This window comes from Sphaeramia orbicularis, chromosome 9, assembly GCF_902148855.1.
Source record: "Sphaeramia orbicularis chromosome 9, fSphaOr1.1, whole genome shotgun sequence".
Lineage (NCBI taxonomy): Eukaryota > Metazoa > Chordata > Actinopteri > Kurtiformes > Apogonidae > Sphaeramia > Sphaeramia orbicularis.
Window position 1 is genome coordinate 35,629,185 of NC_043965.1, and position 14,327 is coordinate 35,643,511.

A 14,327-nucleotide genomic window follows, 5' to 3' on the forward strand; every position below is an offset into this window, starting at 1 on the left:
AAACCAGAAGTAGGCATATAAATTGACTCTCAAAATCACTTCTGATAGCTAGAAAGATACTCCTGAAAGGTAAAGTTAAATCTCTGTACTTTTACACATTTGACTCATACAGCAGTGATTTGTCCTAGCGAGGGTGCGGTAGTGAGTCGTAAAAGATGGCTGATAGAGATAAATGCTTCTATGCATGTGCGACTCACATCATCCGAAGACTCAAATCATCTCTTGACACCCCCCAGATAGCAAATATTTTGGCAGTATTATGGTATACATTTGGCATTTTTGGCTTTCTTTTGGCATTATGAAAACCTTTAGGCTTAACTGTGGTATGATTAAGGTTATCCATAATAGATATGGAGGCACCAGCAATATATGGCTGAGTTATGGCATATGTCTGGTTAACCAAAAGACTGGGCAAAGAGCGGGATCAAGAATAGGGATGGTATGACATGTTTTGGCTACTTTTTGGCTGGATTATGGGGATTTGGGGCTTTTCTGGGACAATTATGGCTATATTTTGGAAGTCCGCAATTAGTTTTGGGTGAACTTTGGCTTCCTTCTGGTTTGATTTTGACTTGCCTATTTTGGGCCATTTAGGGCCCATACATCTGCCCAGAACTTTGCCAAATGGCATGCCAGTTTTGGACTAGATTTAAGCCATAATGATTTTGCTATCTGAGTCTCCACACCGCCACCTACTGTTTCGGTTCTGTAACACCCACCGGGCACAGGCTGCGGTATGTGCTTGTGAACGCAATTAAGTTATGGAATGATGCTAATAGTTTGCGTTCTTCAGCTGATTTCCACCTATGTGTCATACTTGTGATCTTAACTCATCTTAACATTACCTTGGTTTGCTCTCCTGGCTCTCTTATGTACTCCTTCAGCCTGACGTAGCCTCATACAGTCTTGTTTAAATTATGGAGTGGTGACAGCGGGGCTTTCTAGTGCCATTATTTGTACTCGCTGTGCTGATAAAAAGACAGACACAGCGCACACTCAGCCCCACTCACCTCATCCTTCTCTGCTCTTGACAAGTGACCTACCTTGCCTGTCTGTACAGTGCAAACTTCGTGCAGTTTACGTGTTCCCTTTAGATTAAGCTGCCAGCAAAGTTTCGAGGAAGATTATTCTGAATGTAAACAGTGCTTATGTATTAAGGCCAAGGCGCTGTTGGCACAAGTCAGATGAATGACTGGTAAAATAAATCGCTGTGATGAGCAATAAGGTTAAAGAAGCATGTTTACTTTGATAATATTCAGAACTGAATTGGGTCAGATATTAGTAATGTGTATTGGGAAAAGAAAATTGAACAAATTGTAGGAAAGTTTTGTGCTTCCTTAATTTGTCTGGAGTACAAGGTGATGAAACATTAATATTAAAGCATGAATAAGTAATTCCCCTACTAGAACCAATTAACTGAAGCCAATTAAATGAATAATTAGAGCCAGATGTTACTGCAAATGCTGGAAATATGCACACAGAATATTTTGAGGGCACAGCACGTTCAGAACAGTGCATTCATTTAAATAAATACATTGGTCTAAATAAAAGAGAAATCCATGATGTTTTAGATATCCTTGAACTGTAAATGTAGTGATCAAAATGTACGCAGACAGAAAAGTCAGAGACATTAATCTTTACAGTAGAATCTGAATTCAACGCCCAGATCACTCACCATGCAGCATACCCTATCATAGTCTATGTCAGTCCTTAGACGATGGAAACGATGGCCAAGTGACATTATTGCATAAGCCAAAACCTTAGTAGGAGGTTGTTATGGGTCATTATGGTCGCACACTAAAGTTTGTGGATTTACACATACACATAGACCATGGTTGGAGTGTCATTTCACGCTGCATGTATTTTTGCATTTCCTCACTTTGACTTTCTTATTTCAGCCATTCTCTTTACCCTTTACCCCAACCATAATGCTTTCTCCAAACTTTTTTTATGCCTAAACCTAACAAACTGCAACGACAGCATTGTCTAAACCAGGGGTAAACAACCGTTACACTATAAAGGGGGAAAATAAAAACAAAACAAAAAAAAAAAAATGAGAGAAAAAACAGGGGTAAACAACCATTACACTGTAAAGACTGAAAATAAAAACCAAAAAAAGAAAAAAAAAGAAAAACACTGGGGTAAACAACCTTACACGGTAAAGGCTGAAAAAAGGGAAACAAACAAACAAACAAAAAAAAAAACAACAATTCGCTCTGGAGCCATAAATGACTGATTATTTGGTAATTTAACTTTGCATTTCCAAACAATTTTTGGTGCATTTATAAAACTATACAAGCATAATAATGAAAACAGTTGAGAGACACTGGGATGTATACATTTTGTTGAAAACAGAACTATGAACAGAGTATTTGTGCTCCAGTGCTTAGTGAAAAAACACAAAACAAAAAAATTGCCTGGCCCTAAAGTAATGCATATCATGTTGAAAAATGTTTGTTGTTTATAGGCTGCACATTTTTTATTTATTTATTTTTTACAAATGTACAACGTAGGAATGTCTTTAAGCCTAAGACAATGTTGAAAAATAATTGTTATTCATTTCTAAATAGTGCTAATGTTTTTTACAACATCCAGCTCAAGAGCTAATGGTTACAAACCTCTGGTCTAGACATTTTTCAGACTACCCTGGGAACTGAAAAGCTTATGTGCTTTCAAACTAATGTGGGAATGTCTAAAATAAAAAATGTCCAAACATTTGGCCACAAAATAATACCAGTATTACAAGCCACTAATAGTGAAATTTTCTAGAGAATATTTCACTTAGTGGCCTTAGGTTTGGTTATTTTTAATGCGCAGATGGTCAGCCTGCTGGGCCAGTCTGTCCTCATACACCCTCAACTTTGGCATCCAGATGATTTACTTGCAGTTTGCTGCGTAAACATCTGATAACACTTTCAGTTAGAGCTGACCTTGCTTTTGAAACACTTTTCTGTTGGAGTGGTAATGGACTGTGATGACCCTGGTACTTAAGTAAGCGAAGAAAAAAAACCACAAAAAATAACTCTTAAATGTTTATTTCACTAAAAGTATAGGAAATGATTACTTTTGAAATACTTAATACTTCAACTGGAACACTTGAATCTGAATAAAGTCATATCTGGTATGAACCCACTTGACTTCAACTGAAAAATGCATTTTTATTCATTGTGTGTTAAGATATCACTTCTACATTAACATAGTCTGTGCATAGTCAGTCTTGTTTAATTATAAAATAGTCAGTCAGTATTTTTGTGGTTTAAGTCTATCCATATTGTGGATTCATTCACTACTTCCAAGTAATTTACTCTGTGTCTCTCAGGTTACATGAGATGATCATTTCACATGAATTTATTACTTGTATCTGTATAAAAACTTATACAGATATACATAGAAAAACAAACCAAAATTCAGCCTCTACATCAAAACGCCTTTGTCGACAGCTCCATCTCCTTTTTGTTTTGTACTGTCTGTGATCAAAGTACTTGCCACAGAAAAACTGTTTTGGTCAAATCTCCCATGCGGTTTCAGTCATTTCTACTCACAGAACATGGCAGTTTTGTGTCATTGTGCAGCTTTTTGCTCCCTTTTATTGCAAAGTGTGTTCAAACAGCTCGAAAAGGCTTTGGGACTGAGTTCTGAATAGGCTTCAGTTGTTGATGGGCAGAAACCTCAAGGAAACAAGTGGGGGAACGATTTCCAATGGAAATCCGCACAGCCGACACACTTCAGCTGGCCCTTGAGGTGATCTGTCCATTTGCAGCGAGTGTCAATAAGAAAACACGAACCAGCTTTGCAGCAGCAAACACTGTTTTCTTATCTTTCTTCCATCTTGTGTCAAGCTCTTAATACTTAATAATGCATGATTTTCATAGCACTTCAGCATCTAATATTTTCAACAAATAAACTGGCATCACATTGACATACTATCAAATAAAAACTTTTACCTAAACTGAGCCAAGAAAGGTAATGAAACTCTGGTTATGGAAAACAGTTTTTGTTGCCCCTGGTCAAAATATGCAAAGCGTGTGCAAATGACTGGATATTAAAAGACACTCTGGCAGAAACAGCCTGCGTCATATTTCCAGCTTTGATGCAGTTCACTGTCATTTGTGAGGATGCAAATCAACCCATTTACTTGACTTGAATGGTTGCAAATTTTTTCTATGACATTGGAAATCAACTTCAAAACTACAGATTTTCAATACAGACTATTTATTTTAAGGGTTTGTGTCCTATCTGTCCCTACCTGGCCCACTTTCACAGACTTACTCAAAAATAGTAGAACTTTTGATTCCAAGAAGGACACATCTTATGATGCCATATGTAGATATTCTCCAACTATCTAAACCTCCAGATGCTGCTACAGCTGAACTTACCCCTATTTGCCATCACCTTGCACCTGCAATATTTCCTAAAAATCATATCAAAACTCTTATGCAATTTTATCAATTTCTAAAATAACATTCTTTCCCACCTTCTAGATTCTATTGCTTGGAATATGTTAAACACACTATATTTATACATAAAATATATCAAGCTTTAGAATCTACGAGGAGGGTCAGATGTTCAGTTTTAAGGCAAACTAAGAAGGTTTAAAAATCATACATTCCATACAGAAGTGACTGTAACATCCCAAATGATCACCTAAACATGTCTTATTTACAAATGTTTGTTGTTATTATGATCATAAGTATTTGTTGCTTTAATGGAACTCCTCTCCAGTTGAATAAATCATGTTGCTATTAACACAAAAGCGTTCCAGACTTAGTATTACAGACATTATTACGCTAAAAGGGATCAGTTTTAGAGATGTTTGATATTACTGTTTTGCTTCAGCAACTGAACAAGGTCCAAAATGATTTTCTAGACATAATTATGCATTTTACTGAGCCAGACACACCTATTTTCACAATAAATCCAAAGCGGGCAAAACAGATAGGATACCAGAACATGTCCTTAGATCATCTATAGTGAGGGAACAAACACATATTCATATATAATGAACTGTCCATGAAAACACAAAACTGATCAAAGCATGTGTTTTTGACCTTGTCCTCAGCTATTAACAGCAGTTATTTCATAAACTTCAATTTAAAATTGCTGTATTTTTGTAGAATAGTTTGATGGTATTCTGGAATGAAACTTTCACACACCTGGATATTTTAAATTCAGGTCTGAACTTCAGATTTTACAGCAATAAAATTTCAGTCGCAATGCACCGAGCCCCAAGCAACATTTGCAATCCAGCAGTGCTATGAATATGGAAAAGGTAAAAACCAATGGCTGAGCTGCTTCATGTTGACTCTGACTTGACCCTTTATATTTTATTCCACTATAAGCACCACTTTTAAACAAACAGCTTTTCCGTTTCAAGCCATATATACTGTAAAGTTAAAACAGTCAAGTTTTTCAACCTGTGTGCTCTCTTCAGTCATGATATTTTATGCATTAGCACAATTAACTTCATTTCCTTTTATATCCTGAGTGAGACCTATACATTTATGTACTTCATGTATAAACGCTCAGGGGCAACATGATGTGTTAACCCTGGACTTAGAAGGTGGCAACAGTCAGGACTGCATTTGTTATATTTAATTGTTAATATCCATCTGCATCCTTTCATGAGTTGCCATCCACACATCCAGCCTGCACCTAGAAAAGCATATTGAATGCTGATGACTAGAGCACTGTATGTGTTACGGTTTCTGAACAAATTCTTGTTATTATGTTCCCACTGATTCTCTTTTTGTGCTTTTGTGTTCACGCAGGCTCAGCCACACCACCGGGGCAGCAAAATCAGGGTAATATTCTCAGTTGACTGATGATGAAAAGATTTTTTGTTTTATGTTATGGCAGCACAGAACATTTCTGAAAAAAAAAAAAACCTGCACAACTCAGGCTCTGATAGTGTATCATACATCCTGAATATGACTATTAAGTTTTTTTATTACACTAGAAATGTTGACGGTGAATGGCAAATCTGAAATGTGACACTATCTCCTACTGTACAAACTGCTTTTAGGAGCAAGCACTGATGTTTTGATTGCATCAGAATATCTGCATCTAGTCTATCTTAAGTACTGGTTTCTGTCACGAGAACTTTAGAAAACAGAAGTGACAACAATGAGCGTATGTCCCCCAGATAAGGAATCCGCTTTAATTACACGGACTGTGTAGTTGGCTTCAGCTATACTGTAATTGAAAGTGATGCTGATTTGAATACAACAATTTGCATGCAACACAATACTACAACCCTACTCTTTCTCAGAATAGTAAAATCCAGAAGGACATGCATGACCAATTCTAGGATTAAACAGACACATGATCCAGGTCAATGCTGCCCTCCAATCAGCAGCAGTATAATGTGGTGCCCTGCTCATATTAAATACACAATTACACTAATGACACTGTGTCACTGTGGCCTCCTGATCCTGCATTTGAATGAAGTTATTCATCATGGTAATTAGCCAGCTTTGTACGGAAAGTCTTTATTTGTGTGTTTGGGAGGCAGGTTGCACTACAGAGCACCTTAGTTTGATGGTTCCACACATGAATAAATCATAAGTCAGGGCTATCCATTTTTCATCAAACATCCTCATCTATAATGGAAGAGTGCGTCAGCCGAGGCCCTCACCTGATAGGGGCAGTCTCATCGCCCTTGTCCAGCCACTCCTGCGGAGGGATGATGTACATACACCACAGCCCCCAGTTGTAACCATGGGCTGCGTTGGCGTACTGCTGAACCTCAAACGTGTTGTATTTGATGTTGTCTATGGCGGGCAGAATGATGCGGGTGTGATCCTCCTTCATCCGGGTCAGAATGGGTTCAGCCCTTAAGATCATAAAAGAGGACAGAGTTAGGAGCTGTATTTCTGAATCAATTATGTGAAAGCTTCAAAGGCTAAAAGAGAGCAGACAAGAGGGCCTATTTTGATGTAGCGCTATCAGAGTTTTAAATATTAATATTACAGTGACTGACATCTTGTTAAAAATGACCAGATTGGTAACGCAATGTTATAAAAATGTGGCTGTGAAAGGAAAGGAAAGGACCCAAATAAGCGTCAAAAACCGTGGTCGTACTGTTTACCTTGATATCAAAAAGCTATTATTAACTGTAGATCCTGATTTAACACAGCGGTGCCAGGAGAGGCTATGGATGACTGCTGATGTCATCTCAACTTTCACTCCAGCTCTACATTTGCACAGCTTTTCAGCGCCGGAGCAGAGCAGTGTGTCGAATCAGCACTTATTCAAGAATCAAAGTGATCACTTGGATCAGCTTCCCTCCACTGTTTAGGATGTAGAGGTCTTGCAAAAATGAATTTTCAGCAGGACAACCAATAATATATCACATCTCATATCTGCTGCTCATGATAACGAAACATCAGAATGTGACACTTATCCCGGTGAGGGACTTGATAACAGGGAAAACCTGATAAAGCAAAACACATCAAGTGAAAAAAGAGGCTTAGTCGGTTCCTGAGAAAACTATCCACTCCATTCCTTTTTTCCCTCTTTGAAGGGCGACAAGGTAGTTTCAGAAAAAAACTCTTACTTCAAAAGCTTGTCGCAGTCTTTATGTCATGGCTTTTGCTCTGTGGTTGACTTCTTTGCTTTGGCACTCTTTTTTACAGACCTGTTAAATGGCATGAATCCCTCTTATATATGAAGGATAGTTTAAAAAATGGACATCAAACAATACTATGACCCATTGGTAATTATTACTATAATATCACAATACTGGAAAGTCTCAGAGCATCTGTCTGTCTGTGTATGTATCTGCACGGTTCTGAGAAATTTAGATGTTTTTAACGGGTCAATTTGGTACCTACAGTTGAAGAATGGTCCCATTACGAATTTAATTGCCTTTTTTCTTTAAAATTTCCTTTTTTCAAGTCAGGAGGCACTGATTTAATTCACATTGCTTCACATCCGGGCAATGCATTTTGGGCAGTTTGTCCAAGTAGAGTTACAGTCGTGCATGCACAAATGGGCTGTTGATCTGATAGTGACAGGCAGCAGAACCAATAAAGATGGAAGACGCTAAACAGCACATATGAAATCTGGAAAAAACCTAGACAGACATAAAGTCTCATACACACTCTGCAGGAAGGAGTTTTCTTTTCACCGAAGCACTTCCAGCTTAAAATACTACTTTAACGTGAAGCATACGTTAGTCAGAGATTCTGCTAGTTTACAATAATACTGGAAGGTCTCAGAGTGTCTGTCTGTCTGTCTGTGTATCTGCATGGTTCTGAGAAATTGAGATGTTTTTAACTGGCCAATTTGGTACCTACAGTTGAGGAATAGTCCCATCAATATCTGTTTTCTTTAAATTCCCTTTTTTAAAATCAGGAGGGACTGATTTAATTCACCTTGCTAAGCAGTTGCCAGGGGGAGGGACAGGAATCAGCCTTGCATGTCAGGAGACAATGGGCATGATCAGTGTTGTTTCTATCATGGACAATCATGGCGACTGTCTAATATAATAATAATGGATTACATTTATATAGTACTTTTCTATGAACGCATACTCAGAGCGCGTACAGTGGCAGGCTGACGGAGGCGTGGCTGCCAATTAGTGCCCCTCCACCACCAAACATTCATACAACAGTGTGAGTAGCAGCACTGGAGGCAAGGAGGGTGAAGCATCTTGCCCAAGACGACTAGGACAGAGTGGGATTCGAACTGCCAACCCTTCAGTTATTGGACGACCAGCTCTACCTCCTGAGCCACAGATGCCCTGTAAATCTACAAAATATAATACATATACAACAACTATTATTACAACAGTTAAAATTATATATGAAAAATCATTTATTGAATAAAATATCAAAATCTATTGCATTTTCTTCCAATTAGGGAAAACTCTTTTGGGATAAATTTGGGGGAGGGATAATAATTCAGGATATTTTTAATATCTTGGTGTATTCAAGTTCCCATAGGGAAATGTTCCCACAGCTAGAGGAGTGGATTTATCTACAGGGATTTAAGCTCATTTCTATATATTCAATTTATTTGTCTTAGTTTACTCATTTTGATTTTTTTTTTTATTCTCATACACAGTGATGATACAATTACTACTTATTTGATACTGCTGTTTTTATTTCCCATCTTTATGCTGAGCAACATCTGGCACAGGAAAAAGACTTTGTGATAAGTAAGGTTTGATCTAATTTCACTGTAGAGAACGTCGCATGGGAACCAGTGGCTGTACTCACAAAACAAACAAACATCTTATGGTTCAGAGCACATACAGGTCACCTTAGCAGAAACTTTTACACAGTGATGATGATGATGATGCTTTTAAGATCCAGTGTTTAACCAGTGTTTTTACCTTTGTTAATAATGCAGCTCTATTTATGATTTAGCTAAAACCTGGAGTCCACCGTTATATTATCTGTTATTTATGCCAATATAGACATCCTCTGTATCATTAGACGAGTTAGATTCTTCATATTTTTGCTGTTTTGGTATTTTTTATTTTAAATCATGAGCAATAAAGAAGAATTCATCGTAGAGTAAAGACATGTGACACGTGGATTATTTCTTTTTCCTTTTGCCCATGGGTCAAATATGATTTAAGGAGGTCTAGACAGAGAAAATGTCCTTGTGTACAGGTCTGCAGTATCATCATATATGTTTATTTGAATTAGCATTATCATTGAATCAACATCTATATTACTTTTGGTGTAACTGTGGACTCTGGGGTGTTCAGAGTAATGAGAATGCCAAACGCTCCTCAAAGATGTTTCTGCTGGTTCTTCATGTATTAAAGCTGCAGTGTTTTTAGGCATCATCAGTCAGCATTTCCATAACTACCCTTAAGCGTACTGTAATTCAAGAGGTCTGACAAGAAGAAAAAATACAAATTCTTTGAGGCAGATATTTAGTCTTTTGATTTGGACAGAAAGCTGTGAATTTTCAGTTTCTGGTGCTTTTCCAAATAACCTTGATGGATGACACAACTTCTCTGTCATGTATTTCTATGGCAGATTCACCAAAGCAGAGCAGACTCCTCATTCAATCATCTACAGACCATTATCCAAATCATGCATTTTCTTTCATACTTAAGAGTTCTGGCTTTTTTTTTTTTTTCTACAGTGGAAGCTTTTTTCTTTTTTCAGTAAAAAAAAGGTCTTCATCTAAGAAATTCCGAGCTACAGAAGTAGATTTAAAGCCATTACTTTTTACAAGGAAGAAGAAATATCCTTGATTCTTGGTTCTTGTGTGTCTAGGTCATTCAAATGGTTTTCCTTGATGCCACTTAAGACCCCTCTGCTATTTAGAGCATTGGCCAAAGGCAGCTGGGCTTGAAATCCATATGGTGCAGAAGGAAGCTGAAGTGACTGCCAGTGGCTACATTTGTATAATCTCTCTCATGCTGAGAGATGATCTAGTCCGTATCTTCAAAGCAACTCTTCATCTGCTGAATTCTTCATACGATATACTTCTAAATTTCAAAAAGAAGCTTCAATTACAAACTGGAAAATGCATCTCTGAAGAATACACCCACACTTTTCTTTTCACTCTCCACCCACTGAATTTCTTTGTCTTCGCCTTTCCTCCCTCCCTCTTCCTCTTCATCTGCTGCTTTTCAAAATCCAAGACCAATTTATCTTTCAAAAGCAAAATTACTACTCATTACAGGAAGTCGGACAGAACAAAAGGAATGGATCCAAATGGGGTACACAGTATGCATAAAATATAGATAGATATACTCAACATGAAGATTTATTGAATGTAGACAAATCTACTACTGCGTACGGTTCTGTTTGTGATAACCCTGAATTATACTGGACTTAACGTAGTAAACTTATCTGTATATTATTATCATTGTTATTATTATTATAGACAAATACTTGCAGTATTTTCATACATGGATGCATGAATGTCTTCTCCCAGTTCAGTCATATAACAATAGTTAATGTCAACTCAAGTTCAAATTACAATTCACTCTAGGGCTTCCAATTGTTTCTTCCATTTCTACCAAAAAAAAAACAAAAAAAAAAAACCTTCTGTTGATATAGTATCATACTCTTACTAAAGTCAAAACCTCCAAAATCAGTGAATGGAAATAGAACATAGGTCATCGCCAATCCAATTCACAAAAATAGCTTTCCTTGCCAACAGTAACAGCTTTTGACCTCTTCAAATTTACAAGTAAATATAAAAATGGATTTGCTGACACCTGTTTACCTACTGCTTTACTGATGCTCACACACTTTGCCTTCTGACTATCTGAATTATGTTGCATTCCCACGGGCAATGAAGCCGAGTACAACATGAATTCCACATTTTACATTCTACTAACTGTGAATAGAAGGTGCAATATATGTATAAAGCCAGTGTTTTTCAGCCTTGGGTTCGGGACCTCATATGGGGTCACCTGAAATCCAAATGGAGTCACCTGAAATTTCTAGTAACTGATATAAATGAAATTAAAACTTACTAATAAAAAAATATATAGTGAGTTGAGAGAGACAATCACAATACATAAAAGACATGATAAACTGTGAAGCTGAAACTGAAGCTCTGTGGTACTGTTTATCTTTCAAATGTTCATTGTGGTCGGTTTAAGAGGCTTCAGTTCTTTCATAATTCATAGTTTGAGTTCTTGTTTGTTCAGTATTAATTGTCAGCCTTGTAAATCCAACCTGGACTGACTGTACATATCCTGACCAAGGAAAATAAAATTCTCACTTTGTGCAGTAATCTACACCTGGCTTTTCTGCCTCCGTCTATAATAATGTACATTATATAGACTAAATGTTGTCTAAAATTAATGCTTATTTGCAACATAGTATAGCAAATTATTACATGATCAAAAACAAATTAGTTTTAACAAAAAAAAGTGTCTGTTTTGAATGTCTGAGGTTGCCAGAAATTTGTGATATTAAAATTGGTCAACAAGCCAAAAAATGTTGGGAACCACTGCATTAAATGTTATATTGTAATTTTCTAAGCCTATTACATATTGATATTCTGGATGGCAGCAGCATCCAAACCTCATCATATATTACATATTTGAGCAATGTATACCAAGATTTTCTTAACCATCAATCAGATTTTTATGCACATCATGTCAGACTTGCAAGCATTTGTAGAAATCCTTATTTGAAAGATGATACTGACTTTTCAGACATTTCAGAGAATCTGAAAGGGGTTCTCTTTATTCCAACTCTATGCCTACTAGTAAATTTGATCCTATATGCTGTGGTGAACATTCAGAGATATTTAGCAATGTTATAAAAACTATTTTAACTTTAGCAAGTGATAAATAAACGGTGAGTGATTGTAATTCTTAGTCACACCCAAAAGCAAAACCATTTCTTGTTGCCCACATTTTGGCATTAAAAAAACAACAGATAAATACAAAAAATAAATTAACATTGTGTGTTTGACAGAAGGTGTTTCATTTGTTTTCAGCCACAGAACAGTTAAATCCATTTACAATGTGTCATTCACAGTATTATTTCTTTTTTTCTACAGCTTTATATTCTGGAGGCATGCCAGAAAAACAATTCAAGATGTATTTATTAACATTTAAACTAAACCATAATGTTTGCCTTGCCCTGAGGGATGTTAAAGTTGCAGATTCTTCATTAAGTAATTACATATAGTTGCAGCAAATAAATCATGCGTGTAGAAAATGTAATGCAGAAGCCAAAAAAAGTAATTGGATTTAAATTAAATTACTTAATTAACTGGATTTAGTTACATAGAAATGCATTTTCTGTGGAACAGGGTTACAAATAGAAGTCAGTGTGAAAAATTAATACAGTATATAAAACATTTATCGCCAGACATTTAAAGTAGAACAAGCGCATTTATAAAACTGCTCCATATGGACTCAAACATGGTCAGATATTCTCTTTGATGCAAAACAATAAAATAAATCTTGAGCCTGATTTTTATGTGTGTGTGTTTGTACAGATTTGGGATCATATGTAGTGTGTGTTCGCTCAGAAACCTTTTGAAGTTTCAAAAATCGACCGACAGTTATTGAGCTTCATAGTGCGAGTATGGACTGAAACAAAGACTTTGCTTTAACCTTCAGACTGTATTGCTTAATCAGCCGCTGCTGAGCCACATACTGAGGTGTTACAGCTACTGCTATCTCCGTCTACACCCTCTAACCTTGAGGACATCTCATCTTTGCTCATCCCAGCTTCTGCTACATCTTTCCATTCATCTCAGCATGTCCTTGAGAACCAAAAAAAAAAAAAAAAACACCCCAGAGCCAGCTAGCGGCTGCTGTACAACAGAAATCCTGCTGATAAGATAGAGCTGTTGTGGAAAGGGGGACGCGTCTGGTTTTGACAGACGAGCCGGTGACGTTCCTCCCCCCTGTATCTGCCATTTAATCTGCACCACATTGAAAGGGTTATTCTTCCATATCGGATCGAATCATGCTCACTTCCTTATTTGAGGAGGATTTTTCCTGCTTCCAGTGATGACTCATGTTATAAAATGAATACATGTTGACAACCTCCATCGACGTTCTTCCCACCATGCCATTTCTTATTGCGGTTCATAGCGAGGCAGGGGCCCTCTTGATTTATTAACTCTTCATTGCTGGCTGTTTGTCCTCAATAATAGAAGGGACCTTTGTGGAGATTCACATCAGGCTAAGCAAACATTTCATAGAATTAAACAAATAGAGTGATGTGTCCTACTGGAAAAACACACACTAGGATAAATATCACACAGTTTATATCTGCCTGATTCAACAGAGTAACCACGGAGAGTTTTTCACTTTCTTCTACCTTTGTACCAAGCAGCTTTTTTTAAAATTCCAAATTAATGGATCTCAAATTTGGAATCCTTCTAAATCAGGGAATTATCAATTAAACCACATTCAAGAGCTGCATGGCCCTCAGAGCGTAAAAGAAGATCCTGTTGGATTCTGCTCTTAATGCAGCAGAACATGTGAGTTACCCATGCACAGAAGATTTAATGTTTCTGTACTTTTATTATTGACCTAAATAAATGATCCAGACGAGATTATATTTAATACATATATGATGCATGTGCACATTATAGACTTTGTGTGATGGGTCTAGGAGCAAAGTGCTTCTAGCCATTTAAAGACACTAAATCTCTATAAATGTAAGGCTGTGAACTCCTCATGTTCAGACACATATATGTAGGACACATATTAATATTGGCCAGTCTCCTACCTTTCATAAAAAATGCAGAATCCAAAGGAAGCACAGGTATTCACATAGAATTTAAATTCATTCTGCCATCGTGTTTTAGATAGTAGCGGATGCAGAAGCATGAACTGGAAAAGGTTCCGAAGGTGTGATGTTAGATTCCACACC

The 14,327-nt window shown here is 36.9% G+C and overlaps 1 protein-coding gene across 1 annotated transcript in view; it reads right to left on the reverse strand.

Annotated features, from left to right (window-relative positions):
* galnt9 (polypeptide N-acetylgalactosaminyltransferase 9) overlaps positions 1–14,327 on the reverse strand; it is a 106,078-nt gene that overhangs the window by 50,406 nt on the left and 41,345 nt on the right. The window contains exon 5 of the mRNA XM_030144054.1: positions 6,635–6,832. Coding sequence (XP_029999914.1) covers positions 6,635–6,832 — 198 coding nt within the window. The remainder of the gene's footprint in view (positions 1–6,634; positions 6,833–14,327) is intronic.